We start from the raw sequence: 24,792 nt of genomic DNA on the forward strand, positions 1-24,792 counted from the left end.
AATCCAAATATTTATCTAGCTAATTCTTTTATATGAGATTACTAGTATGCAATTGAAACCGGATTTGGGATTCGGTTTCGAGTTTTTTAGCTCTTTTAACGGGTTTAGAGCTAAATTATCGGGTCGGTCCGGATTTAGAGAGTGCGACCAAATCCTATCCTATGTATTTCGGTTCGGGTTTAGATTTTATCGGATTGGGTTTTGGGCGAGTTTCGGGCAATATGGACATCTTTCTACAATTTAGGCGCATTAGTGAATAGCTCCTTTTAATTAGTTACTTTGAAGAGGCACACCAGCGAAGAATAGTAATGTCGGATTTTTAGGCCAGCATGGAAGTAAGGAACGAACAAAAATGCGGAATTATTGGATCAAGTGGTTGTGATTTGTTGGACAAGAAGTCTAGGAATTGAATGGTCCCCCAACTGGTCAGCCACTCTGACCTACAAATATTGTAGTACTACTGTCGGTTGAGATTTGTTGGGGTTGGCCCCCCCTCAAATCCACAAAAGTGTTTTGTTTACCATCTTATCTACTGAAGGATCCTAAGAAGTATGGTTTTGGTTTTGTTTGGCTGGATATAGTTTGACTACGACCTTCTTTCTCAAGCCAATGAGCTCTTAATAAATGATAAGGCAAAGGGAAAGCAACTACTGCAAACTAAAATTTTCCATCTTTTGGTCTGTTAGATTAACAGTCTTACCTAAATCAGATTCATTTAAAGCTTCAAAAGCAGTGTAGTGTTGTATATAATAGGGAAGATACTCGTGAAGATAGCCTAGATTGTAAGCAAGGGATCACTCATATTCTCCACTCCTTTTCTTTTTTTTTTTTTAGCTGGACATGTGGTGACTGGTGCGCGTGAGTGAGGATCAGTAAAGATCACTGTTCATATATAACCATTACAAGCATTGTCTTTAATATCCAGATATCAGCAACAGATTATTACTTTTAGTTGCCTAATAACTTAGAATTCAATTCACTAATTTAGGATCAGTAAAGATCACTGTTCATATATAACCATTACAAGCATTGTTTTTTGGACTAATTAAACTACTGAAGTGATCATCTAATAATGACAAGTACACTAAGCCAGATTTTTGAACCCCCAAGGCCCCAACCAAACACGCGCGTCCCTACACACGCTGAATTTGGCACCATCAAATACCAAATACAGGCCTTATCATTTGACATAGTTCCCTTTTGCCAACAAAGCAGTCCACTGCATTTTCAGGCCATCACTAGTTCACTACAAAATGATAACGCCCATTGCATTTTCAGGCCCTTACTCAACTCGAATGATAAATCCCATTGCATTTTCGGGCCATCACTCAATCACTCTTCGAATGATAATGATACACTAAAAAAAATACTCTGGCAGTCTGGCAGCACCAACAGACTATTGGTTTTCAACTGTTTTTCACGTAGCTAGCCTTTTGGAGATCTGTGTGTAATCGGATATCCCTGGGTTCACGATTGTAGACCGAGTTACTACTAACAAAGAAGGGACCGAGATGTGGAAAACAACTTCCTCTATAAATGGAGAGATCAAATTTACTTTCTTATTAGATGAAAGGTGGAGCAGCAGAATTTGATAGTGGCAAAAACACAGTAAGTTCCGCCCCTTCATCTAGTTTACTGTTACTAGTTAACTTAGAGACACACAACCAAGTTAGACAATAATAGACGCTCTAACCCAATAAGCACAGTTCCAGTTAAAAGTTTAGGGGACTTTGCTGACACTAAAACAGTGCTTCTTAGTAAATTTATCTTCTTTCAGCGTTTTGTATATTTTACAGGAAAATGGTGACAAGGATGTCGACTCTTGAGGGCAGGCTTACTAAATACTGGATTAAAACTCCAAAAAACTGATGCCAGAACATTCATCCTGCAGTTCACAAGTGCATACTGCATATTACTGTACTTATAGCCAAATCTGAGGACCATCCATATGACAAAAGACGAGATATACCATTAATCCTGATGCATAAATCCATTATAGCCAATACTGGATTTAACCCAGTCCATTAAAATTGGTTTTTCACTCTCATAGTCTCACCAGAAACCATCCAAAAAGTTTGGGAGAAACTCCCTCCGAGCCTACTATTATTTGTTATTAAAATTCCTCAACATAACTAAACAATTGGACAATTATAAGCTTTCATCAATATCATGGTAGCCAGTAATTCACTTAGGCACCACCAGAGCCATACTTCTTCCCGAACACAATCAGCTGTAGCTTGTCATAACCAGCAAGAACACCAGCACCAGCAACTGCACGTGGGATGTTAGCACCCGCACCCTTGAACAGAGACTTAGCACCCTCATTTTTCAAGATCTGAGAAAATGCATCCAACGAACTCTTGTACTTCACAGCTTCACCAGATGTCATCATCATTCTTCTACGGACGGTGTCGATTGGATAGGATGCAAGGCCAGCGCCATTTGTAATCAACCAACCCAAGGCAAAACTAGCAAAGAAACTATCCTGAAATGATAAAAACAAATAATTTGAAAATGATGCTAATTTAAAACAACTATATGATGATGTACTACAAGAAAACACAAAGTGTTTCACACTAACCTGCATATTTCCAGTCAAGAGCACTGGCTTCAGAGAATCATACATTCCAAAATAGAGACCTCGGTAAACGATGATGCCAACACACGAGATATTGAAACCACGGTATAGCCCAGCAATGCCATCTGTCTTAAGGGTCTTTTTGTAAACATCAACCATTCCATTGAATTGTCTCTCCCCTCCCTTCTTTGCAGCCTTAGCATCATTAGCCAGACGAGTCCGAGCATAATCAAGTGAATAGACAAACAGAAGAGATGAAGCACCAGCAGCACCACCAGATCCCAAGTTACCAGCAAACCATTTCCAGTAACCATCCCTATCTTTCTTGAAATTAAACAGCCTCTTGAAGTAATCCTTGAATGCAAAGTTCAAGGCCTAGCAAACAATTCACAATGCAGTATTAGTACACCACTACACCTACATCAAAGCAAATGAAGAAATTCCAAACAAAAAAGCATTTACAAGACTAAAGATAAGCAACCTGAGTAGGGAAGTAACGGATCACATTTGCTGTGTTTCCTCTCCACAGTGAACCAAACCCTTCCTCCTTAATTGTTCGGCTGAAACACTCTCCAATACCCTTATAGGGTTCAGAAAGCCTTCCTGTCTTAATCATCTCATCCTGATTCTGGATCAAGAGCTTCACACGCTCAATGGGAGCAGCAGCTGTTTTTGATACAGCAGCAGAGACACCACCCATAAGAAAATCGATAGCAAAGCCGGCAACGCCTTTCTCTGAGGGTGCTTGAACAAAAACAGGTGAGGCAGCATAGTTAACCATTGGGAGATCTTGGGTAACTTGGCATACCCGGTTCAATCCCCCATTGCTATAATTTCCATAGGCAATGTGTGATTGATGCATGTAAGGCCTACTGAGGCCACCATTGCGTGCCGGTACAACCTGGGAACTAGTTCTGAGATTAAACTGCCCAGTTAGCTTTTGGTACACAGAAGGAATTTGAGACTGATCAGCCATTGTTTGTTACAATCTGAAAGATCTGCAATCAAACACATACCATTTTAACCAAAAAGGCACACATAAAAACGGTTTCTTTCAACGACCATTTCCAAGAAAACTCAATTTGATCATCGAGATTGTATAAACATCAGTACAAGTAACGCATCACAAATAATTCTAAACAAGACAAATTTTCTCATATAATGTGGACAAATGAGGTTGTCCACATTATAAAACCATTAAAAAAGATTCTCAAACACAAAAATAATATCATAGAATCAGAAAAAAAAACTTAAACAAATCAATCTAATAGTAAAACATGGCCTACTAACAACGTAAAACAAGTTTTAGCATAAATGGTTAAACAAACCTGCTTGTATATCTTTTTGATCAAGTTATCATTAACAGAGTAGAAACGAAAAACAATAAACAAATAAAAAAAACAGAAAGAAGAAAAATGAGACAAATATATAAACACAAACATATAACAAAAAAAACGGCTATAAAACTGGACAATCACAACAACAACAAAAAAACAACAGAGACTCCGAACAAAACGATGGAACGTTCAAAAAGAAAACGTGTTGAATCAGTTTAACCTTAAAAATGTGTCAGTCTGTATGTATAATGTGTGTGTTGCTGACAGCCTCTCACTTTTACGAGGAAACCAAAGGCCAGTGAATGAATGAGTACTAGGTTTTTTTTTTAAAGGTGTTTATAAAGACTGATGAGAAATGATTCGATGGACTGGAAGATTTTTATGTGTTAAATGGTTTCTTAAAATGTCCATCCATTTTGATCTCATCTTTTTTAGTAGTGATTTGATCAGATGTGGTAAGGTGGTATAAACATGGACCAAAATTAATTTTAAAGAACCTTCCATGTAAATGAGTATGGAGCCCGAGACTCTGGCCAAGCCCATGGTTTACAAACCAAATACTAGTGTTGACCGTGTCAGGTCAAGTTCAGGACTTGAGGTCATTTAACGAGTGAGTTTGTGGTGCGCGCACCTAGAGCTCCGGTCTTGATGGTGACAGCTGTGGCGTCCATTACTATCCGTTGTTGCATGAGCAAGTGTGGACCTTCTAGAGGTCGTTGTAGTAATTGAACTGGTGGGACGTTTGGTTCGAGCTGCTATGAGGCGATCTGGATGCGCGTGGTGCAATAAAGCGACCTGGAGGGTGCTTGGTGGAGATCGGCTGGTGGCTTCACTTTTGCTGAACACGTGTATAATACTCATAGAATGTGGGTATTAGTCCCTCATAAGTGCAAAATGTTAAGAAATTGGAATAAATTGTAGGCCAAGCTACGTGAATCGTGATATATCTGAAAGTTGAAATAGTTGGTAATGTTATATTTATTAATTTGAAAATTATTATATATATTTTGTTGTTAGTCTATTCATACCAGCATTTCTCTTGAAACTCCCATATCACGTGCTTAATATTAGTTCAATGGATTCGACCCAACTTTGACTGGGATGTGGGCATGTGGCCACTGTGTCATTGTTCAAATTTGGCTGGTGCTTGAAGTTACATTTTGGGCCGACCGAAACTTGGTTTTAACTGAGAGGGAATTTCCCAGTCTAATTATGGTGAATGCCTGCTCCCTGCGACCCTGCATGTGTTCTTTGTTTACACCTTATCGTCATGAATGTTTCACAAAAAATTATATTATTCACATGTAATTTACCAGAAACATGAACTTAAGCAAAGTAAAAATTCTCGCCACATTTTCTTGGAAAAGGAGCTCAAAAGCTTAACATTCCATTTATTATTAGTGTTAATGAGTACAACATTGGTAGAGTTTATAGGGTCACAACTGTTCCTATGTAGACATTCATACAAAAAAATTCATCTCAGTGCTACCCAAATATTAGGAATGCAAATTTGAATGCCTAAAATATCACACGCATCAGCACCTCAAACTAGATTAGGGAAATCAATGGATCCTCGACCATCTTCTAGTACATGTAAAGGCTTCTTATAAGACTGTAACAAGAGGGAGGAGCAGACAACACTTAGTGACGAAGCAGCCATGCAGGCGCCAGCGAGCCAAGGTGGTAAGCGGATTCCAGTGAAAGGGAATAAGATTCCAGCAGCAATTGGCATGGCAAGTACATTGTAGCCAAGAGCCCAAACATAGTTGAGTCTTATGCGGGAGAGAGTCTTTCTGGAGAGATCAATGGCAGTTACCACATCTTCCAAGTTGCTTTTGATGAGAACTACATCAGCAGCTTCAATAGCGACATCAGTACCTGCACCAATCGCCATTCCAACATCAGCTGCAACTAGAGCCGGTGAATCGTTGATTCCATCACCCACCATCGCCACAGCATCCCCTTTCATCTAAGGCCCCATATGAGCACACAGTTCTATAAGCACAAAATACCTGACAAAATGATTCTAAAGTAATTGCTTTCTTCACCATCAAAGAGCTATCTCCCACACACACACACACAATGAAGGATGTCGAAGGAGGAATCTATTGCACATGGATGATTTTGCCTGGTCATGAATCTGCTAGGTTTTATAACCATGTATGTCACTAGCTCGACTAATAAAATGTTGGGTGAACTTACTAAAGGAAAGGTCTGTTAAGTATTGCAAACTTAGTAACTTGTTCAAGAGTAATCTTTCATTTTTTTTTCTTTTAACAGTAAAGAGGGAAGAACATGTTTACCTGCAACTCTTTGATTTTATCTGCTTTTCCTAGTGGGTCTGTCTCAGCAAAAACTGTGTGTATTCCCACCTCCTTGGCTATGGCAGTTGCCGTAGCCCAGTTGTCACCAGTTACCATGATGCTTGTGATGCCCATGGATCGAAGAAATGAAATTACACGCTCAGCTTCTGGCTTTACAGGATCTGTCACTGCAAATGCTCCAGAAACCATGCCATCCACAGCAACCAACACGCAAGTGCGAGCAAGCTGCTCACTCTCTGACATGTACTCCTGAACCTCCGGGTTCACTGGGATGTTGTGAGCCTTCATGAGCCTCTTGTTACCAACCAATACCATTTTCTCACTAACCATGCCGCCCACCCCAGACCCTGGGTACACCTCGAAGTCTTTAACTTCATTTACGTGTTCGATACTGGATCCATACTGCTGATGCAGCTTCTTAGCATGTGCCACTATAGCTTTTGCAATAGGATGCTCACTGTTTGCCTTGAAAATTAAAGAAAAATAAAAACAAATAAATGGTAATCCAAAACAACTATTCCCCTTTCCCTTACAAAGCACGTAATGATAAGAGAAGTAGTAGCTAGAAACAGAGACTACCTCTGCAATAGCAGCCATATCACAAAATTCTTGAATAGCCATGTCTGAAAACAGCATTGTACTAACTACCAAAGGCTTCCCTATTGTAAGAGTTCCAGTCTTATCAAACACAACACATTTCACCTGAAGCCAAAATGTTGAAATCCAATGAATCATCTTTCTATGCATTTAGTCAACATAATGTGTTTAGAATCAAAGACAAAATAGAAGATATAAAAAGTTCCATAGAACAGTTTTGAATGTTTATTAACAGATATTAGATACAGTTTCTTGCCTTGTGTGCTTTTTCAAGAGCATTTCCACCCTTGATGAGAACGCCTTGGGAAGCACCTATTCCTGTGGAAACCATGACAGCTGTTGGGGTAGCTAAACCCAGTGCACATGGGCAGGCAACTACCAGTACCGAAATACCAAACTGCAGTGCCAGTTCAAATCCATCCATAGCTTTTGGAATCCAACGTTTAGGGTAAACACCGGCTTCTCCAAAAACGAACCAGCCCAACCATGTCATGAGTGCTGCCACAACAACCTGTGAAAAATGGAGGCAAAATGATAAATCAGCTAATGAAGCAGCAACTATAAACATTGAACCAAATTTACATCTGAAAATAGTACAGAAATGCACAAATTGCTGCTAATTTCTTTTTTTTTTTTTTTTTTTTGGATTGGCAAGCCTGTTTTAAATGAGGTCAGTTTAGCATCTGAGTTGCTAATTTGAAATTCGTATTGATTAAAATGAAAGTTGACCACCAATAAAGCAAAGCAAATTGATTACTCAAATGCAGCAATAACTTATGGACAAACTACATAACTATCTTTCAGACTTGTGCTGGAGTTTTTCATACCCCTGGTAGTGCCATGCAGACTTGAATTTTACGATTCAATCAACCGATCAATCATAAACTTAACTACAATGAAATGATGCCATAATGATATCCTATTATCATGGTGCCTTAACAGCCTCTCCCAGTCGCCAGACCCACCCCAGAGATTGAGACATTCCACACACAGTGTATAAAGAGACTGTTTACTGTCATAGTGAAGGTCTCTACATTCTGAAGGTCAAAAAGCAGAACTGAACCAAGAGCATATCGAGAAATTTTTACGCTAAACACGCCAAGTGACTTGGGGATATCGTGAAGGTTACATATGTTTCAAATAGTCAACAACTCAGCATCACTTCATGTCTAAGTGCAAAAGAGATAGACCAGAGGTTACAATGTAAATATTGTTTAAACCTGATAATTAACAACCAGTGTCTCCAAACCAGTATTACAATTCCTTAATTTATTTAAGCTTCGCTTGTGTATTTCCCAAATTCGTGATAAAAAATTCAATCACTAAAAGATAGGGTAAAATATGTTAATGCATAAAACTAAGTGATGCAGGAGAATTAATATTATATTCCTGTTCTTATTTGTTGAAGCTTCTGCCTACTATATACATCACTAAGCCAACAAAAATATCAGACAATCCAGACTTGCGGAATGAACTTACTGTAGGAACGAAGAACTTGGAGATCTGGTCCGCTAGTTTCTGAACGGGAGCTCTAGCAAGCTGAGCTGCTTCAACTAGCTGAACTATTTGCGACAATGCAGTCTCTGATCCAACATGCGTAGCCTTTACTAGTAAGCATCCATTCTCATTCATGGTTCCACCAATAACCTGTAAGAACACCCACAACGGAAGTAGGTGAACTGGTGAAGTCGTATGTAATAAAGAAGAGATTGCACTTCGATTAAAATCTTAAGAATGAAAAGGAGGCATATTGAAATATGCTATGGAAACAACATAAAACAGAATGAAAAACCAACCTTGTCCCCTGGCCTTTTGGCAATGGGCCTGGCTTCTCCAGTGATCATGCTCTCATTGACATGGCTCTGACCCCTTACAACAATCCCATCGATGGGAACCTTAGACCCTGGAACAATTTTTATTATATCGTTTCTTTGTATTAGTTGAGTACTTATCTCATTTTCTGATATCACATTTCCATTCCCATCCAAAGACAGCAGAAACGCTGTTTCTGGAGTAAGATCTGTGAGCTTTGCTAGAGCTTCTGAAGTCTTTCCCTTGGCCACCACCTCCAAATACTTCCCCAAGAGAATAAATGATATCAACATTGTACTGGTCTCAAAGAAATCCTGCCCCTCGAAAGAATTCGAACTTAATGCTTTCACTAAACTATAAACAGAGTAAAAGTAAGCAGCATTAGTTCCCAATGAAACCAGGACATCCATATTGGTGGATCCTCTTTTCAATGCATGGTAGGCTCCGATGTAAAACCTGAAACATCAACAATAAATAAAGGTACAGGGTTTCCCACACAGGCATAGGCATCACATAAATAGAGGTAATGAACTATTCTCAACTGATATAAATATGTACCTTCGGCCGACAATGAACTGTACTGGTGTGCAAAGGAGCCACCTCAGAAGCATTCCAATGGTGAACATGTTGTGAAGCTTATGGGACAACCAATTCCCATAAGGAGGAAGCATAGGTAGTATCATGGAGAAGGTAAACACTGGGATGGAAAAGAGGCAGCTCCAAAGGAACTGATTCCGATAGCCTTGTATCTCATGCTGGCGTTCTGCTTCTCCTCGTCTTGGAGGAACATACAAGGTCGCGTGGTAAAGGCTGGGGCTTTGTCCAGCTTCTTGGATGCATTCTATGAGAGACCTTGGACCGGTGAGATCTGGATCATAGACAATAGTCACTTTCTTTCCTGAAGCATCCATCTCAAAATGGTTCACACCTTCATTTGACCCTAGGGCAGACTGGATGATATTCAAATCATCAGGAGAATTAATACCCTCGAGCTTTAAGTGTACTTTGTTAATGTTATCCCCGGAGCTTATAAGATCAGCTCCAAACCCAGCATCTTCAACGGCTTCAATGAGCTGGTCAGAATCAATGAGAGTTGGGTCAAAATGGATCTTTGCTTCTTCTAGGGCTAGGCCAACCACCACTTTCTTTACTCCATCAACCATTAAAAGGGCACGCTCTATAGACTCAGAGCAGCTGGTGCATGCCATTCCTTTAATTCGGAGCCTGCATACGGCTATGTCTTGCTCCTGGATCTCATTAGCCAGATAACCGAGATCTTCAATGGTCTCTTTTATTGCTTGCACCTAAGTGGAAAAAAACAAAAATATTCTAAATTTCTACTTTCTAGTTATTGTCGGTATCAAAACCCTAGAGTATATATAAATTTGAAACTAAGTCGTCTGATAGAAATGCAATGGCTTGTAACATTCTCAAGGTCATATCATCAGAAGGCGGACCATTAAATTTCAAAATGTCAACAGTTAAAAACGTTCAAGAATTATTTACAAATAACACAGAACAATATTTCTTTCTAACAGGAATGAGCTTCCACATACGCATGGAATTTGGACTCAAAGTCTTAGCCTACAGAAAGATAAGATGTGTCTTGAGGAGGATCTAAGATCCTTTCGGCACGAGGTGCGTAACCCAGTGGTGGTAGGTTCTACATATTGTTTTAGTGCTTATAAGATGCCGTTATGGTTGTTCTCGGTATGAGAAATTTTTAAGTAAAAGAATCGTTGGGAAATTTATTAATCAACAATGTGACTTTGAAAGCTTTCGTTTTGTCTCGGTAGGTGGTCCCCGTAACACCTCACCGTCAAAATGCTGTGAACTCAGCCTTTCCTTCCTGTACCAAATTATAAAAGTCGATCAAAGTCGTCTGGGGCATGACTTTGAGCGAGGCATATGTCAGGACAAGACAAGTTGAGAATTCGTACTCTAAGGCATCGGTACATCACTTTGAGCGAGGGATGTGCAATCTTTTGCTTACCAAACATAGCGTAAATTGCAATGACAGAAAACATGTCCAAAACAAAGATTTCAAAATATTAACTTACAGTGATCAACTCTGGTATAAATCGAATTACTGCCTGGCCTTGGAGTGGTGACACCACTACACTCTCGATACCATTACGCTTTCCAAGAACTGATTCTATTGATACTGCACAAGAAGCACACTTCATTCCTCCGACTTTAAACATAACCGTCCTACTTTTTTTATGTTCTTTATGATCTGGTTGAGAAACTGTAACTGCAACACTCTCCGTAGGTTGCAGTAGAGGAGCCTTAAGATCATGTTTCCCATTCACTCCTATTTCCTTGTCTTGAAACTTCAACATCTATATCATCAAACGAAAAAATTAAAAATTTAAAAAAAAAACAACAAGAAATGCTAACACTTTACAACTTCTATCTTCGCTTGTTTAATTTCCACATAAAAACAAGGTTATCCAAACAAGCTCTAAGTTTCAAGTAATCATCAACGAAACTTCTGTTCATTAAATAAAATGAGCAGGTGTTGACTAGCAAAGTCGGTTAAACCTTTGGGTGATGATACCAGAGGTCTGGGGCTCGAACCCCGCCAGCATCAAAGAGTTACTGATCTCATTTAAAACAGGCTTGCCAATCAAAAAATAAATAAATAAATAAAATGAAGCTTTCAGTGAAAAAGTGAGCTATTTTTTCTTCTCTAAAGCAACAAATTCAACTTTTAAAATGAAATACATTTAAAAATTGAATCTTTTACATAAAAATAAACAAAGAAATGAATTTACCTTCTCTAATCCTTCAAACAGCTTCATCTTCTTCACCCTAAAAGCAACAAAAGCAGAACAAACTTTCAAACTTATGAACAAAAAAGACAAATCAATTATTGAATCAAAAGTACAAAACAAACGAAACAACAAAAAAGGCAACTTTATTTCGTCGTGTAGTTCAATTCTCCAACACGTGACTCTGTTCAAACAAAAAATTAGGTTTTTTTTAGAGATAAGAAAAGAAACTGAGATGTGAAATTAGGGGTTTACTCTTTTTATTATGGCGGAGAGGAAAAGAGATGGGGCGAATGGAGAGTTTTTTTTTTTTTTTTTTTTGTCTTTCGCACCAAAATGAAGTGTTTATAGGCTTGACTTTTTTGAATTTTCGAATATCTAACGTCTCTCAATTGAAGATATAAAGGGCTTTGGGCTTTTGTACTGCAGAAAAAGTGGTGGAGAAATGTGAAATGTGCGTATTTTTGTATTAGTGGTGGTAGTTTACTCTTCAAATTTGAAGAATCTGGTCGCAAATTCCATTAGCAAAAAACAACCCACGCGATATTACCACTGTCGCCGCGACAGTTAGAGTGTCGCATGTACAATTCCAAAACAACCCACACGACATTAGGAGTGGCGCGCAACAATTCCAAAAAAAAAAAAAAACCCCCACACGACATTAGAGTGGTGGGTATGACAAGACCACGGGCGTGGTCTTGCCGGTCAAAGTAAAAAAAAAATCGGCGACATTTGTAATGGCGCGGCGACATTACTAATAATCGCCCCGCAAGATCCTGAGATCCAAATTGCCAAATTTTATAACAATAATCGCGAAACGAACAGCGATACGACCGAATTTGAGACCACCTAGAGTTGGAATTCCGAAAAATTTCGAAGTATTTCTTCAAATTTGAAGATTTTGACAGGTTATACTACCACCTAAAAATGCTGGGATAAAGAATAAAATGTCACTTTGGTACAGTTAACAAAATTTGTTCAAGCTAAACTCTAATAAGTTGATATAAGCTCAAAATTATAAGAACTGGTGATCTTGGGTGATCTTGATTTAGACGACCGTCCTTTCTAATATAATTACCTTTATTGTCTTATTATTATTTAGAGAATGGGATTAAGCATGCTGTTTTTACTCTAGTATTTTTGTCAGGCTTACTTACTGCTAAACATTTGCCCTTTAATTGTTGCGTTATATACTTACCTATTTATATCAAACATCACTACTTCAAGTCTTTTATCAAGCATCGTCACTACAGCTAGTGACCGGACATATGTTAGCTGATTCCAAGATTAGTTCTCTCATCCCTGACGCTGAACACATGGATCATCTAATAGATGGCATGGTCTACGTTCCTAAGAGATTCGTCAACTTCTTTTGCTTATAGCCTTATACAACGAGGTGCTGTAAAGAATGGTCCTCGAATAATGGAATCAGCAATCAGCTGATAGTGTTCGTTTTGAAAAGACCTACGTCTTGTCGGCCTTTTTGTAAGTTTTGGTCTTGGATTAGAATATTAGATTCTGTTTACACCGTTAATTTGATAGAGAACGCTAAGTCTAAGTTCGGCCCATTAATACTTTCAAGTTAGAAAACTCGACTTTCTAAGAGCAAGTCCAATGGAGGCTATATAGACTATTAAAGACAAATATAGCACTCCAACCGCAAAAATGTAATTCCAATGGAACTGTTAAAAGGGTTTTAAATTTGGAAGGAGTCAAAAATCCAGTCAAAGTTAAAACTTTCGCTAACAGTTGCCATAATAAATTCCGAAAGACGGGCGACATAGTTTATACTATCCGTTGCAATTTAACGTACAGACGGTAAAAACTCTCCCGATCGTATCCCAAACTTAACAACGGCTAAAAGTCTCCACTGTACTAGTTTTTTGAATTTGGGCTTCCAAATTTAACTGGGACTGCTAAAGGGCCTATGTGGTACCTTTTGGCAGCCCATTATAGCTTATCCATTGGACTTGCCCAATCACCCAGCCAAAACCCACATTAGGCTCGGATTCAGCCATCATTTCAGCCCGGGCACCTAAGTTGCACGCCGCACACGGAATCACGCAAAACTACCAAAGTCCTACATGCCACTACTTGAGACAAATAAGCATCATTTAGAGATAATAGTTTACTATTCACCTTTCAATCTGCAAATCATTCCTAAGTTAGTTATGGACTTTAGTAGAAGCAAAAAGTAACAATTATTCCTTATGCGTCAGTCAACTAAACATAATCATAGCATAAATGTTCTAGAGTCTTTCTTTAGACCAATTTGAGTGGAATTTGTTAATTACATTTCGCTTCCAACCATTGAAGCTTAAATGAAGACATTATGAAAATTACATCATCCTTTAAATGTGTTTAATTTTGATTTGGTAAATTTTCAAACCATGTTTTCACAGATAAAATATTTTATTGAGAGATTTAGATAGATAGGGAGAAAAAGAGAGAGAAAAATTGTTCAACATGCTCATCAATGTGATTTGTCTCCACTAATAACAACTTCCACCACCACATTGTCCCTTTTGTACTTTACATTATGACTAAAACTTACAACTAAGTCTTTTTCTCTATATATTGAACATCATCACTATCTATTCACAATTCTCTTCACAAATATTATTACATCAAAGTTTTGAGATCCGTGAAATGACGAAATTGCCCATACATACATGTAAACAAGCTAGGGACATACATACATACAAGAAGTGTTGGTCACCTAAATACACTATTTGCATGTGACCTTTATTACCTCCCTTTCCCACATCATCGTCAAAGTATTTGTGTATAGGTTTCATGGCAAAATTAGAGACCAATATGCACCTAAGAAAACCAAAGGTTTAAGAGCGAGCCTGCTATGCTTTCCAAACTCAGCATTTCTATGACATGGGCCGGGTTTTAGTAGTTTTATGAAACTTAAGGAAAAAGGGGTTTTAACTTTTAACACTTGTACTCGAAGGGGCAAAACGAGAAAAGCAGACAGTGAGAGAAAAAGAGAGCAATTATTCAACTTGGAAATCAAGGAAAGGAAATGAAGAGACATCTTCCAATAGATCCTCCATATCCCATTCCCCCATTCTTAAGTTTTCTTCTTCCCAGTAAGTCCCTCTTTCCACAATGTTGTGATCTATATTGTTATGGTTGTTGTTGATGATGTTGATATTATTGATGAGGTTGTTATTGTTTGTTTTCTCAAAGGTATTGTTAGTGACATTATTCTCTTCTATGCTTATACTCTCCAAAGAAGGAATGAATAGTTCACTCTGATCTACCCCTATGTTGCCACTACTCCCAATGATCCCATGACTTCCATAGAACCCTTCACCTATACCAACCTGCGTCATGCAAGCTGATATATTGAAGTACCCTGCAGCTGCAGCTGCACTAGACATATGATCATATTTATTCTCAAGCATAGGCAATGGATCAAATCTGTTTCTCATCACCATTGCTTGCATGGATGAAGATGACGATGATGATGAGTCCATGCACAAGTTCATAATGTCATGTTCATTCATGGAGAATATGACATCTGTAGGATCTGATGCATTGCTTTTGTTTGGTGAGGGTGATGCTGATGTGTTCTTCAGCCTCTTCTTTATTGTGGAATTCCAGAAATTCTTTATTTCATTGTCGGTGCGTCCAGGCAAGCGTGCTGCAATCTGTGACCACCTGAAACATTTGAAAAAAATAATAAGCTTATTACTTCAAAGAAAATCAACTGAAGGATATATTGAACTTCATATATATATTGTTGTTAATGCATGGATGGATCGATGCTTGCTTAATGTCTAAACTATAAAATGAATTAGGTAGCGCAGGGTCTTCGACTAGAAGTGCGCGCAGATGTAGTCCAGCTAGAAGCCTAGAACATTGGTCTTACTTATGGTCGTTCTCCAGATATATACAAGCAGGCTACACTTAATAAAGCATACTCAATATTCTCATCTAAAAACAAACTACTCACAAATCACAATCATGACCAACATGCGTGTTTACAAAAATTCAGTCCCATACTCCCATAGTCCCCCATGTTAGCATTAGCTCACATTGTAAGCTAGCTTGTAACTAAATAACGACTGATAATGCTTCTTACCTGGATTTCTGATCATGCTTGAACAACATGCTGGAGTGTATTTAGACAGATCTCTAAATTAGTTCAGTGAATGCATGCACACAAGGTACAGGCTGCATTGATCATAATAAAATGCGCAAAAACAATATTCGCATGCACACATATATGCATCAATCAATACAAGACTTAATTACTTCACTAAGTGTTCCACATTCATCGTCTTAATTAGCTAGCCATGTTTATCTGTGTATTTGAGAGAAATTGGTAACGACGCACAATACCTGTTTCCAAGAACAGAATGCAAATGGATGATAAGCTCTTCTTCTTGTGACGAGAATGCGCCTCGTTTGAGATCAGGCCTTAAGTAATTAATCCAACGGAGTCGACAACTCTTGCCACATCTCTGCAAACCAGCATTTCTTGCAACATCACTCCAGCAACCTTGCCCATTACTCAACATATAATTCATGAGCTTGTCGTCCTCTTCTGGTGACCACAAGCCCTTCCTAAGCTTGACATTATTAATACTGTTCATGTTGTTTTTCCCTGGGGGATCAGGCTTCCTCATTATGATCTCAGTAACCTTCCTATTCAACCCTTTTGAAGAAGTACCTTTATTTTTTTTCCCAACTGATTGATGTAGGGAAGGTAAAGCTTTATAAGAAGAAAAGAGAAGAGAAGGCTTCATGGAGTGGGAATGATGATAATGATGATGGAGATGGTTGTGGGGTTTGCTTAGAATATGGAGAAGAGATAGGAGAGGAGAAAGGGGGGATTAAAATGTTGGTTGATGAGTCAAGTGGAAACGGTTTGGAGGGGGACCTTAAAGAATTGAGATGGATGGATGGTCTTCTTGTCTTTGACTCCATACCTCGTCTTTTTCCATTGAATACTTCACTCACAAGGTAATTATAAATTTTGTGTACAATACAGGGAGAATTGAGAAACAGAATACAGAAATGAGGATTTATATTATCCAATGAGGTTTGACGAAATCGTATCCAACCATTGAGCTTTGGAGGGGATGCTGATCTCATCTTCGTATAGGAATACATAGATTATTATTAGCCTCATCAAATATATGTCATATACTCATATGTATGTAGCTTTCTATGATTTTCATTATTTTTGCCCATTTGGTTGAAATACCGTGCGGTTTACATTCATGATTATAATCATCAGATTCACCATCGTGAAATATAGATCATAGTCTAAATCCAAGTGTCCTGTATGGCTGTATACAATAGTTTGACACTTGTGTTGACACCATAGTTTTGTTTGAGCAGAAGTTGTTTAATAACCAAGTAAGATATTTGCTTCAACACAGACGAGTTTGTTTTATAACCAAGTAAGATATTTGCTTCAAGTTCACATAATAACACACACTCTCTCTCCTCCTCCTTTCTATTATGAAAGGCTACTCCATATTAAATAACTGCACTCCCTCTCTCTTTTCATATAAACAAAACTAGCAAAAGGTGACCGCTATTCTTTTCTGCTCATGTGTAGTATATTTCACACGTTCACCTTAAGGTTAGAGTACTAAAGACAACAAAGGAATTGAAGTTGGGGCAAAAGTGTACCACTTGTACTCATTTTGTTCATTCGAGAGTCTCGAAATGGAGTACTCACTTCTCTTTACATTCACTCATTGTTTGTTTCTATTGGGGTCGTACAAATTAAAACTACAAACTAGAGTTGGAAAAATTAATCAATTAATCCAGCTAATAAAGTTCATTGATTAGCGTACAACCTCCAAATACACTCCATTTATTTCTGTCCAATCAAGAGCCTTGGTAGTAAAGACATTAACATTTTATTACTTGATAATGTCATAATGCATTACAAGTTTAATCTTCACTTACAAAATTGATTTCCATATATGGGTGATATGACCATGGTATCATCAATCCCAATTGAATAATCGAACAACAGAATATCTATTTAGACTTTCTTAATAACTCTCTAGTAACTCTATATCTTAGGTCAGTTAGAGCATTTTTAGGAGTGATATCAACCTAGCATCAAACACCAAATTTCCAATAATTTGGTGTTTTTTCAACTTCAGGAGAGTCACATGTTGATGAAAACACCAAAAAAACACCAAATCGGCCAATATTTGGTTCTAGGTTTGGTGCTGTATCAAATCACTCACGCGGTTTTGCCAAAACCGCGTGGGCTTGGGCTTCTAATTGGGCTTATATAACGCGGTTTTGTGAAAATCGTGCGGTTGAAAACCGCACCAGAGATTGGGAAATAAAAAAAAAAAAAAAAGTTTATGTGCGATACATAGCGCGGTTTTCTCAAAACCAAAATTTGATGTTGCTCATAAAGTTGTTTGGTGTTTTTTTTGTTCAAAATTTTTGTGTTTTTTAGGTAGCTCTTCTAAAGATGCTCTTAGGTGGCATATGCATCCAAATTATATTTCTCTTTCCAAAAATAAAAACCAAAAATAGAAACAAATAAATAACTAATAACTGATCTAATTAAATAGCTAAAACAACCCAATATAGTAACAAATAAATAACAAAAAACTTACTTATATTTCCACACAGAAAAAAAAACAACACCCCACCCCAAAAAATTAAACTTCTTCATTATCCCCTTTCACTCTCTCTTTTGTTACAAAGTTCCACTTTTTATCACTCTAGTTTATATTCATTTTGAATAGAGAAAAAAAAAATTGTATGTGCAATCTCTATCTATTGATTTGAACAAATGTTTGGAGAAAGATAAACTAGACATAGAAGATGAATGGTCTAAATATGAAAATGGTGTCACTGAAGATGAAGATGGCAGTAGAAAAGAAAATTAATGAAACTTGATTCAACTTTTTTTTTGGCGTTAAAATTCTCTCTCTTTATTCTTTATTTTTTATTTTTTATTTTTTTGTAGAAATATTAGTAAGTCTGTTGATTTATTTGTTACTATTTATGGCTTTAATTATTTAATTAGATAAATTATTTGTTATTATTTTGTTTCTATATTTGTTTTTTGATTTTTGGAAAGAGAAAATGAAATTTGGATGTCACGGAATGAAGTCCCAAAAAACTCATAGAAGGAGTCTGAGTAGAAGTGAGGCGATCAATATGGCCATATATAGATGATATATGGATTACCTGAAACGGCAAATAAAGTAAAAAAGAAGCCAGCCGAATGAATTATCTCGCAAGTATCTGTTGTCTCCATTTGCCACAACAAGAGTTAAAAACTTAAATTAGGGGTTAGAAAGAAATGGTCAGTAAAGCAAAGTTTCCATGCACAACGAATTGCAGTTGGTGGTAATTACCTATCATGAGAGCTGCATTTTGGGTATACGCATGTCGGCATATGTCATATGTTCATTGATTTGAAAGAGGGAAAAAATGTAATATTTGTCCTGATTATCGTAAATATAGATTCAATAGTACCGTATATGTGAACTGTCTTGTAATGGAAGTATGGAGCATATATGTGAAACAAGGCAGAATTGTATATTGGACCGTACCCGTGGTTTTCCATTATCATTTAACCGTTTTAGGGAAACAATGGAGTGACATATTGAGTCGAAGGAAAAGGTGTAAATATTGGAAATATTCATATTGGACAAAAAATAATGAAATATAGAAAGATATGCTATCAATGGTCTTCGATAACCTGATAACGGACTCGAACCAACCGATAAAAAACAGTTTGGGTTTTGGTAATTTGGTTTGTACTCTATCGAACTGAACCAATACGATATTGGTTTGATTTCAGATTTGCCCTCTACCGAACCGATATGAATCCAAGCCCATAAGATAACAATTTAGTAATATTTATTATCATTAATTTTGTATAAGTTTTATCAATTATAATTATGTTGTTAAAATTAATCAATTTGATTTAAGATTTAATTGATTTTATAATTTTCGGTTCGGGTCAATTTGGGTTCGGTTTGCAATATATCTTATCGGTTCGGTTTCGGATGAAATATAATATTTTCGGTTCGGTTTCAGGTACCCAATTATCTTATCAGTTCGGGTTTGGATTTTCCAAAACCTGACCCAAACTGATCCACAGCCCTAGGTAAGAGTCTCGACAAGTCAAAATTAGGAGTGGAACTTGGACGGGTTAGGTTGGGTTGAGGCATAACCCGATCCCAACCCAAGTTTCAAATAATTCAACTCGGGCCTCAACCCAACCCCAACCCAAGTTTCAAATAATTCAACCCGAGCCCGGGACCAAGCCCTAATTGGTCCTTCAATTTTTAGTCTAAGTCCTAGCTCGACCAATTCGGGTTATGTTGGGTTGGTAAAGCTTTTCGGGGTTTTTTCTTAATTAAGAGATAAAAAAAACACCGAAATTAAAATTTTCTAAATGAAATCAAAGAGATTTGATTGTTTGAAAGGGAAGCTAACCTTGTTGATTATATTATTCTCTAATATTTTCAACCTTATTTTTTATAATAATAGAAAGATTGAAAGATATTTGTACATATATACACACGGTTCTGACATGTTAGCCCATAATCAACAAAGATTGGATTTTAGTCTATCGGGGCATCGGGCTTGGACTAAGCCGACTCAAGTTCCAGCCCTAGTCAAAATTCAAAATTTTAGCAGAAACTTATGAGATTTTTTAGCAGATTTCAGTGAGCACGTGGAAAACCCGAAATAAGTTTTACAGTATAACTTCCTAAGTTATGTTGTGGCGAATTCCTTAGACCCCGAAATTTTGTTAAACCAAGTGACCAACAAGGCAACAACCTTACAACCTCTTAAAGTTACACCAAAGCCCTGTGCAAGCTTTGTTTCCATGTCAGAAAAAGACATACGATTCTTTAAGTCTTCATTTAGAATTTTTCAAAGGAAGGCCAACCAAGAGCAGAAGCAGACTCAATTTATCAGGACTTTTGTTTCATTCCCATGTTTCCAGTGATTAGCCATGCATTCCCTGTCATAAGGACTACTCAGTCGACCTGATCACCTGAAAGTCTGCAACTACTAACATAGTTCTGCCATTCCAAAATGCGTGAACCATATGTTGAAGTACCGCTAGCATAACATTCAGACCAACTGAACTTGACAAAATAAAAGAAAAGAAACAAATTGAGACAAAAAAGGTGGAAACCAAACCTGATTTTGATTTGAACCGAGTCATCACGTTTACACTGTCAAATGATCACATATAAGGGAAGTCATGGTCACTTAGCCACTCTCGTGGAGCTACCTGCATTTAAGTTCTTTCCTTTGCCACGCTAAACGTGACAGGCATGTCGTTAAGTTTCTAGGAGCATTACAAGAACAAGGTGCCACACCAATTTTCATATTTCAGTTAGAAAAAAGATTTGTGTTCATTTCCAATACTCCAATTATACAAAAGGAATTCATCTTAGTTGTTGTTCCCTAATTAAAACATAAAAGAAAGATTTATGTTCAGTTCAAATACTCCAATAAAAAAGGAATCAACATCCTTGCTATTCCCCAAAATAAATAAATATCCTACTGGCAATGGCGCAATGCATAATGTCACAGCAATATGAAACAACATTGAACACCAGAAGCAATTGTCAATTCTCAATCTCAAACCCACGTGTCTTAGATTGCTGATGAAGTGCGCTTGACCTTCTCTGTCAGGAACTGCAGCAAATGTTCTCGTTTCCAGTTGTCAATTCTGCAGTGGAAAAAAACACAAGGACTTAAATTCACAAATTTGTACAGAAAAATATAGTGAGGGGAGACCCTAATTGGCTCATCTAGTGGGGGGTTAATACTAGTTAACCCAAAAATATTAAATATATAAAGGTTAACAGGGGGGCCAGGTAAACGCAAGAACCACAACTTAGGAAGAATGCAAACTGGAATTGGATTTTTTACCGAAGAAATCAACATATAATTCCAAGCGGATTATACTACACATTATTTTGTTACACGTGATTTAGGTAAGCTCCGGTCATAAAAATTGTAAACGTACATTGAACCATAGAAACACAAAACTAATAAGAGTTTCACTTGGTTCTTAAATGCATTCTCAATAGCAATTAAAATGGGTGTCATCCAATGACAACGCGTTTGCATGTAAAACCTAATAACAAACAAAGAAGGAATCTATTGTACCCAAAAAAAGCTTAGTCTACCAACTTTCGATCTTTTGCCTATACCTTACAGTCACTGAAGTTAATCAAGGTGACACAAATACCCTAAGGGTAGTTCATTTTGGCACAAACCAAAATTACATGCGCTAAAAGCCATTAATGGTTCTGGCTTTGGATATTTAATTCCGAGACTAAAAAATAATACAAAGCTTTTTCCATCACCCGAGTTAAGCTTAAATAAGCACAACAATAACAAGGACCAACAAAACTAATAGTGATGTTGTTTTTTCTTTTATTTTTGCTCTTCTCACCAACATAAATAATCCAACAAACAACTGAGTCCCTAGTATCAATCACTTGGACTGGTCAGTAAATTTCTCCACCATTCCCATACTTATTTTCATCATGGATGTTGTTCCACTTTCTTAAAAGAACTGACACACAAAATAAGAAAATAAGAACCCCCATCAATAATTTGGGTTAAACCCCATATATCAAAAATAAATAAATAAATAAATAAAAAAACCCCCGAAACAGATAAGAAGACAAAAAAAAAACCTGGAATTGGATTCTATTTAGAATCCATTTCCTTAGTTTGAGAGTTGCAACCATATCATGAAAAACTTAGATTCAGAGGTAAATATAATCAGCTCAGAACAAGCTTAGGAGAGCTCCCCAAATACTTGAGAGGTTCTGGTTAGCTCCTCCAGTTGGCATACATAAGGTTAACTCTAACGGGTGCTCTCTTGGTAACCCTAGTAGATCTGGTTGGGGCACTCTACTTAGGAACTGTGATGGTTTGGTGGTGGGAGTGGCTGCGGGGGGTATGGGCATAACAACAAACTTTATGGCAGAAACTCATGCTGTTATTGAGGGGGTCAAAAAAGCTTTAGAACTAGGATGGACTAGAATATGGGTTGAAATTGACTCATCTTCAGTGGCACTTGCATTTCAGTCTAACACAGGGTGCACTGGAAGCTCAAGGCACTATGGAATGACCAAAGGAGCATGCAGAGAGGATCAATGTTACATCTACTTGGAGAGAGACAAACTTTGGTGCTGATTGCCTCTCCAAGTTTGGTGCAACTCTTCCTAACAATACAAACATGTGGTGTGATGGGAAGCCTGACTTCTTACATAGGATTAAAAACCCTCACACCTCGTATTTCAGATTTGTGCATTAGTTGGTTTTAAAGGGTGTAATAGCGATGATAATGCTACTAGCCTAGTATGGAATGTAAGTCAATCTTTGTAACCTTTTCATTTTATTTATTAATCAATTATCCTTTAGCAAAAAAAATAATCAGCTCAGAACTTCTCAAGGCACTAGGAGGTCCTATTGAGGAACAAGTGAACAACAATGAATCAAACAGTAAGTTCCTTGCTAGTTTCTTTATATACAGCAATGACATCCGTTGCCATGCTTATACAAATGGCACGTATAACAGATAATTGCCAACTACTTGTAAACATAAGTGTATGAACAATAACAAGAAAAGAATAACGACCTTATAGTTTCCTTGTATTGACCGTCATTATCCAACATGACTAGCTTGGGTGGAGAATTGAATACATATTGGATTCTCACGGATGGGAATTGATCTTTCTCCTCCTCGATAAAGCCAACTACTTCAGGATAGAAAACAAGTTTTCTGGAGCACACCTCTAATACCGCACCGGAATATGTAATCTGCCACAACATCAAGCAACAAGTGGTGACAGGGGCCGTGATCAAGATGATATTTTTATAGAGAAATGAAGCATACAGGCGCCATACCTTGCTCATAGAATCATCAGAATCCTCCGTGCAACACTTCCGACAATCCGACACTAATTCTGCAATCAGTAGTTAAACAATATTTGCAAATACACCACTTAAACTTCCAATCCAAACCAATACTAAAAAATCTAAAAAATAATTGCATGAAGAAATTGAAATCAATGATAATGAATCCATAACAACAATATATACACAGATAATCAAATAGGTAATGATAAAGCCCGGGGCCAACCTTCGTTCTTAACATATTCAGCAAAAGTGTTGCAATCAGAACAAAGAGCAAGACCAGTAAATCCTAGATTCTCGCAATCTTTCGTGTTAAGCTGCTGTGAGGTAATCACCAACAGTAAAGTAAAACAAAGAACGAATTCAAGAACATTCCATTGGATCATATTTTTCTCCGCTCTCGTTTTTTCTTTCTTCTTCCTTAATCTCAAAAGGAGCTGATCTCAATTTCACGGAATATTCAATTCAATCTCGGATTCCGAAATAATTGTAAAATGCCGACAGAGGAAAGGCTTGAAATATCAAAGTTTTTATATCGAGGTCGCCTGAAGACGTGGTGTTTCAACTTCTGGTATGTCTGCTTGTGTGATGTTTCTTTTGAGATTCAAATCTGGCGCACTCTTTTCCAAAGCTCCACTTTGTTTCATTTCCAGTACCGTGCAACAAATTACCTTGCCTAAAACAACAGACAACTTTTTATTGCCCTACAAGAAGTGAGTGCGTGGACCATCAAACAGTCATTAATTTTTGTTGCAGAACGATCGATCAGGCGGAATTTAAATTTATTCTAGAGTGAGCCGATTAGCACTACAAATTTGCAGCGCAATTCAATTAGAGTGTACACATATTTCTTACTTTTCTCTTTACTTTAATATTTGTCAATCTATCCCATTTTTTTTATGCAAACATACAATTGTTAATTTAGTCTATAAATTTTTCAAAATCAAAACATATTAAAGTTTTTGTAATGAAATTTTTTTATTTGAAAGAACAATCATAACTCACATTATATTTAATAAGGAGGAAACAAGATTATTAATTGTGTAGGTTAGTTCATTAAATTGTTTGTTTTCTTAATTGATAATTTCTATAGATAAAAGCCATTTAAAAGTGTATACTCTTTCACTTTTTTTTTTGTTCTTCTTTGTTCAAACTATAATGCCATATGGCTTATGACACTTAGAGGAGCATACAAACATTCATGTGACAAACTTACTACGCACTACCATCTTTTCAGTTGAAGTGTACGTGGAAGCTATGTGCACTTGTTGTTTCAAATGCGTCCGTGTTCAAGTCAAACCAACTAATAAATTCCAAAATTACTTTCAAAACCTTAGCAGATCTAACTGGACACACTTACTCTATTTTAGGTTTTATAGGCATAATTGACAATTCAAAACATAATGGATTTGATAAAGCCCTTAAGGAAAGTGAAATTTACAATTTTACCAAGA

At 37.2% G+C, this 24,792-nt stretch overlaps 4 protein-coding genes across 6 annotated transcripts; all 4 read right to left on the reverse strand.

Moving 5' to 3' along the window:
• Positions 1-1,949: 1,949 nt before the first annotated feature.
• LOC147484006 (ADP/ATP translocase 1, mitochondrial-like) lies at positions 1,950-4,354 on the reverse strand. 2 transcript variants are annotated; one of them, XM_086579860.1, is made up of 4 exons: positions 4,136-4,354; positions 3,060-3,576; positions 2,582-2,953; positions 1,950-2,485 (listed from the first exon to the last, which is right to left on the reverse strand). In XM_086579860.1, exons 2-4 carry the CDS (start codon positions 3,552-3,554, stop codon positions 2,189-2,191), a joined length of 1,164 nt encoding a protein of 387 aa, XP_086435986.1. In that variant the 5' UTR covers positions 3,555-3,576; positions 4,136-4,354; the 3' UTR covers positions 1,950-2,188. The 2 variants fall into 2 exon arrangements, with proteins under 2 accessions (XP_086435986.1, XP_086435987.1); XM_086579861.1 differs by lacking the exon at positions 4,136-4,354 and adding an exon at positions 3,907-4,020.
• A 935-nt stretch (positions 4,355-5,289) lies between these two features.
• LOC147484007 (copper-transporting ATPase HMA4-like) lies at positions 5,290-11,812 on the reverse strand. 2 transcript variants are annotated; one of them, XM_086578781.1, is made up of 11 exons: positions 11,678-11,704; positions 11,568-11,606; positions 11,426-11,462; positions 10,709-10,990; positions 9,207-9,952; positions 8,633-9,104; positions 8,316-8,483; positions 7,093-7,347; positions 6,819-6,941; positions 6,219-6,704; positions 5,290-5,884 (listed from the first exon to the last, which is right to left on the reverse strand). In XM_086578781.1, the coding sequence occupies exons 3-11, from the start codon at positions 11,450-11,452 to the stop codon at positions 5,459-5,461; spliced, it is 2,985 nt and encodes a 994-aa protein (XP_086434907.1). In that variant the 5' UTR covers positions 11,453-11,462; positions 11,568-11,606; positions 11,678-11,704; the 3' UTR covers positions 5,290-5,458. The 2 variants fall into 2 exon arrangements, with proteins under 2 accessions (XP_086434907.1, XP_086434906.1); XM_086578780.1 differs by lacking the exon at positions 11,568-11,606 and having other exon boundaries at positions 11,678-11,812.
• A 2,067-nt stretch (positions 11,813-13,879) lies between these two features.
• Positions 13,880-16,213, reverse strand: LOC147484008 (transcription factor MYB83-like). The gene is made up of 2 exons (XM_086576958.1): positions 15,779-16,213; positions 13,880-15,094 (listed from the first exon to the last, which is right to left on the reverse strand). The coding sequence occupies exons 1-2, from the start codon at positions 16,183-16,185 to the stop codon at positions 14,425-14,427; spliced, it is 1,077 nt and encodes a 358-aa protein (XP_086433084.1). The 5' UTR covers positions 16,186-16,213; the 3' UTR covers positions 13,880-14,424.
• A 4,554-nt stretch (positions 16,214-20,767) lies between these two features.
• On the reverse strand, positions 20,768-24,068 carry LOC147484009 (selenoprotein family protein). Its single transcript, XM_086576959.1, has 4 exons — positions 23,565-24,068; positions 23,330-23,388; positions 23,061-23,242; positions 20,768-21,131 (listed from the first exon to the last, which is right to left on the reverse strand). The coding sequence occupies exons 1-4, from the start codon at positions 23,722-23,724 to the stop codon at positions 21,056-21,058; spliced, it is 477 nt and encodes a 158-aa protein (XP_086433085.1). The 5' UTR covers positions 23,725-24,068; the 3' UTR covers positions 20,768-21,055.
• Between the last annotated feature and the right edge of the window lie 724 nt (positions 24,069-24,792).

This window comes from Coptis chinensis, chromosome 8 (genome assembly GCF_015680905.1).
Source record: "Coptis chinensis isolate HL-2020 chromosome 8, ASM1568090v1, whole genome shotgun sequence".
In the NCBI taxonomy this organism is placed as follows: domain Eukaryota; kingdom Viridiplantae; phylum Streptophyta; class Magnoliopsida; order Ranunculales; family Ranunculaceae; genus Coptis; species Coptis chinensis.

What these genes read in the sequence shown, in the direction of transcription:
- LOC147484006 (XM_086579860.1), bottom strand. Translation starts at nt 3,554, where the DNA reads ATGGCTGATCAGTCTCAAATTCCTTCTGTGTACCAAAAGCTAACTGGG. An exon ending in TCCGTTACTTCCCTACTCAG is followed by an intron (nt 2,954 to 3,059) that starts GTTGCTTATCTT and finishes ATTGTTTGCTAG; the next exon opens with GCCTTGAACTTTGCATTCAA. An exon ending in TCTTGACTGGAAATATGCAG is followed by an intron (nt 2,486 to 2,581) that starts GTTAGTGTGAAA and finishes TTATCATTTCAG; the next exon opens with GATAGTTTCTTTGCTAGTTT.
- LOC147484007 (XM_086578780.1), bottom strand. Translation starts at nt 11,452, where the DNA reads ATGAAGCTGTTTGAAGGATTAGAGAAG. An exon ending in TGTTTGAAGGATTAGAGAAG is followed by an intron (nt 10,991 to 11,425) that starts GTAAATTCATTT and finishes TTGATGATATAG; the next exon opens with ATGTTGAAGTTTCAAGACAA. An exon ending in ATATGGCTGCTATTGCAGAG is followed by an intron (nt 6,705 to 6,818) that starts GTAGTCTCTGTT and finishes TTAATTTTCAAG; the next exon opens with GCAAACAGTGAGCATCCTAT.
- LOC147484008 (XM_086576958.1), bottom strand. Translation starts at nt 16,185, where the DNA reads ATGAAGCCTTCTCTTCTCTTTTCTTCTTATAAAGCTTTACCTTCCCTA. An exon ending in CATTCTGTTCTTGGAAACAG is followed by an intron (nt 15,095 to 15,778) that starts GTATTGTGCGTC and finishes CAAATGTTTCAG; the next exon opens with GTGGTCACAGATTGCAGCAC.
- LOC147484009 (XM_086576959.1), bottom strand. Translation starts at nt 23,724, where the DNA reads ATGATCCAATGGAATGTTCTTGAATTCGTTCTTTGTTTTACTTTACTG. An exon ending in TGAATATGTTAAGAACGAAG is followed by an intron (nt 23,389 to 23,564) that starts GTTGGCCCCGGG and finishes TACTGATTGCAG; the next exon opens with AATTAGTGTCGGATTGTCGG. An exon ending in CTGATGATTCTATGAGCAAG is followed by an intron (nt 23,243 to 23,329) that starts GTATGGCGCCTG and finishes ATGTTGTGGCAG; the next exon opens with ATTACATATTCCGGTGCGGT.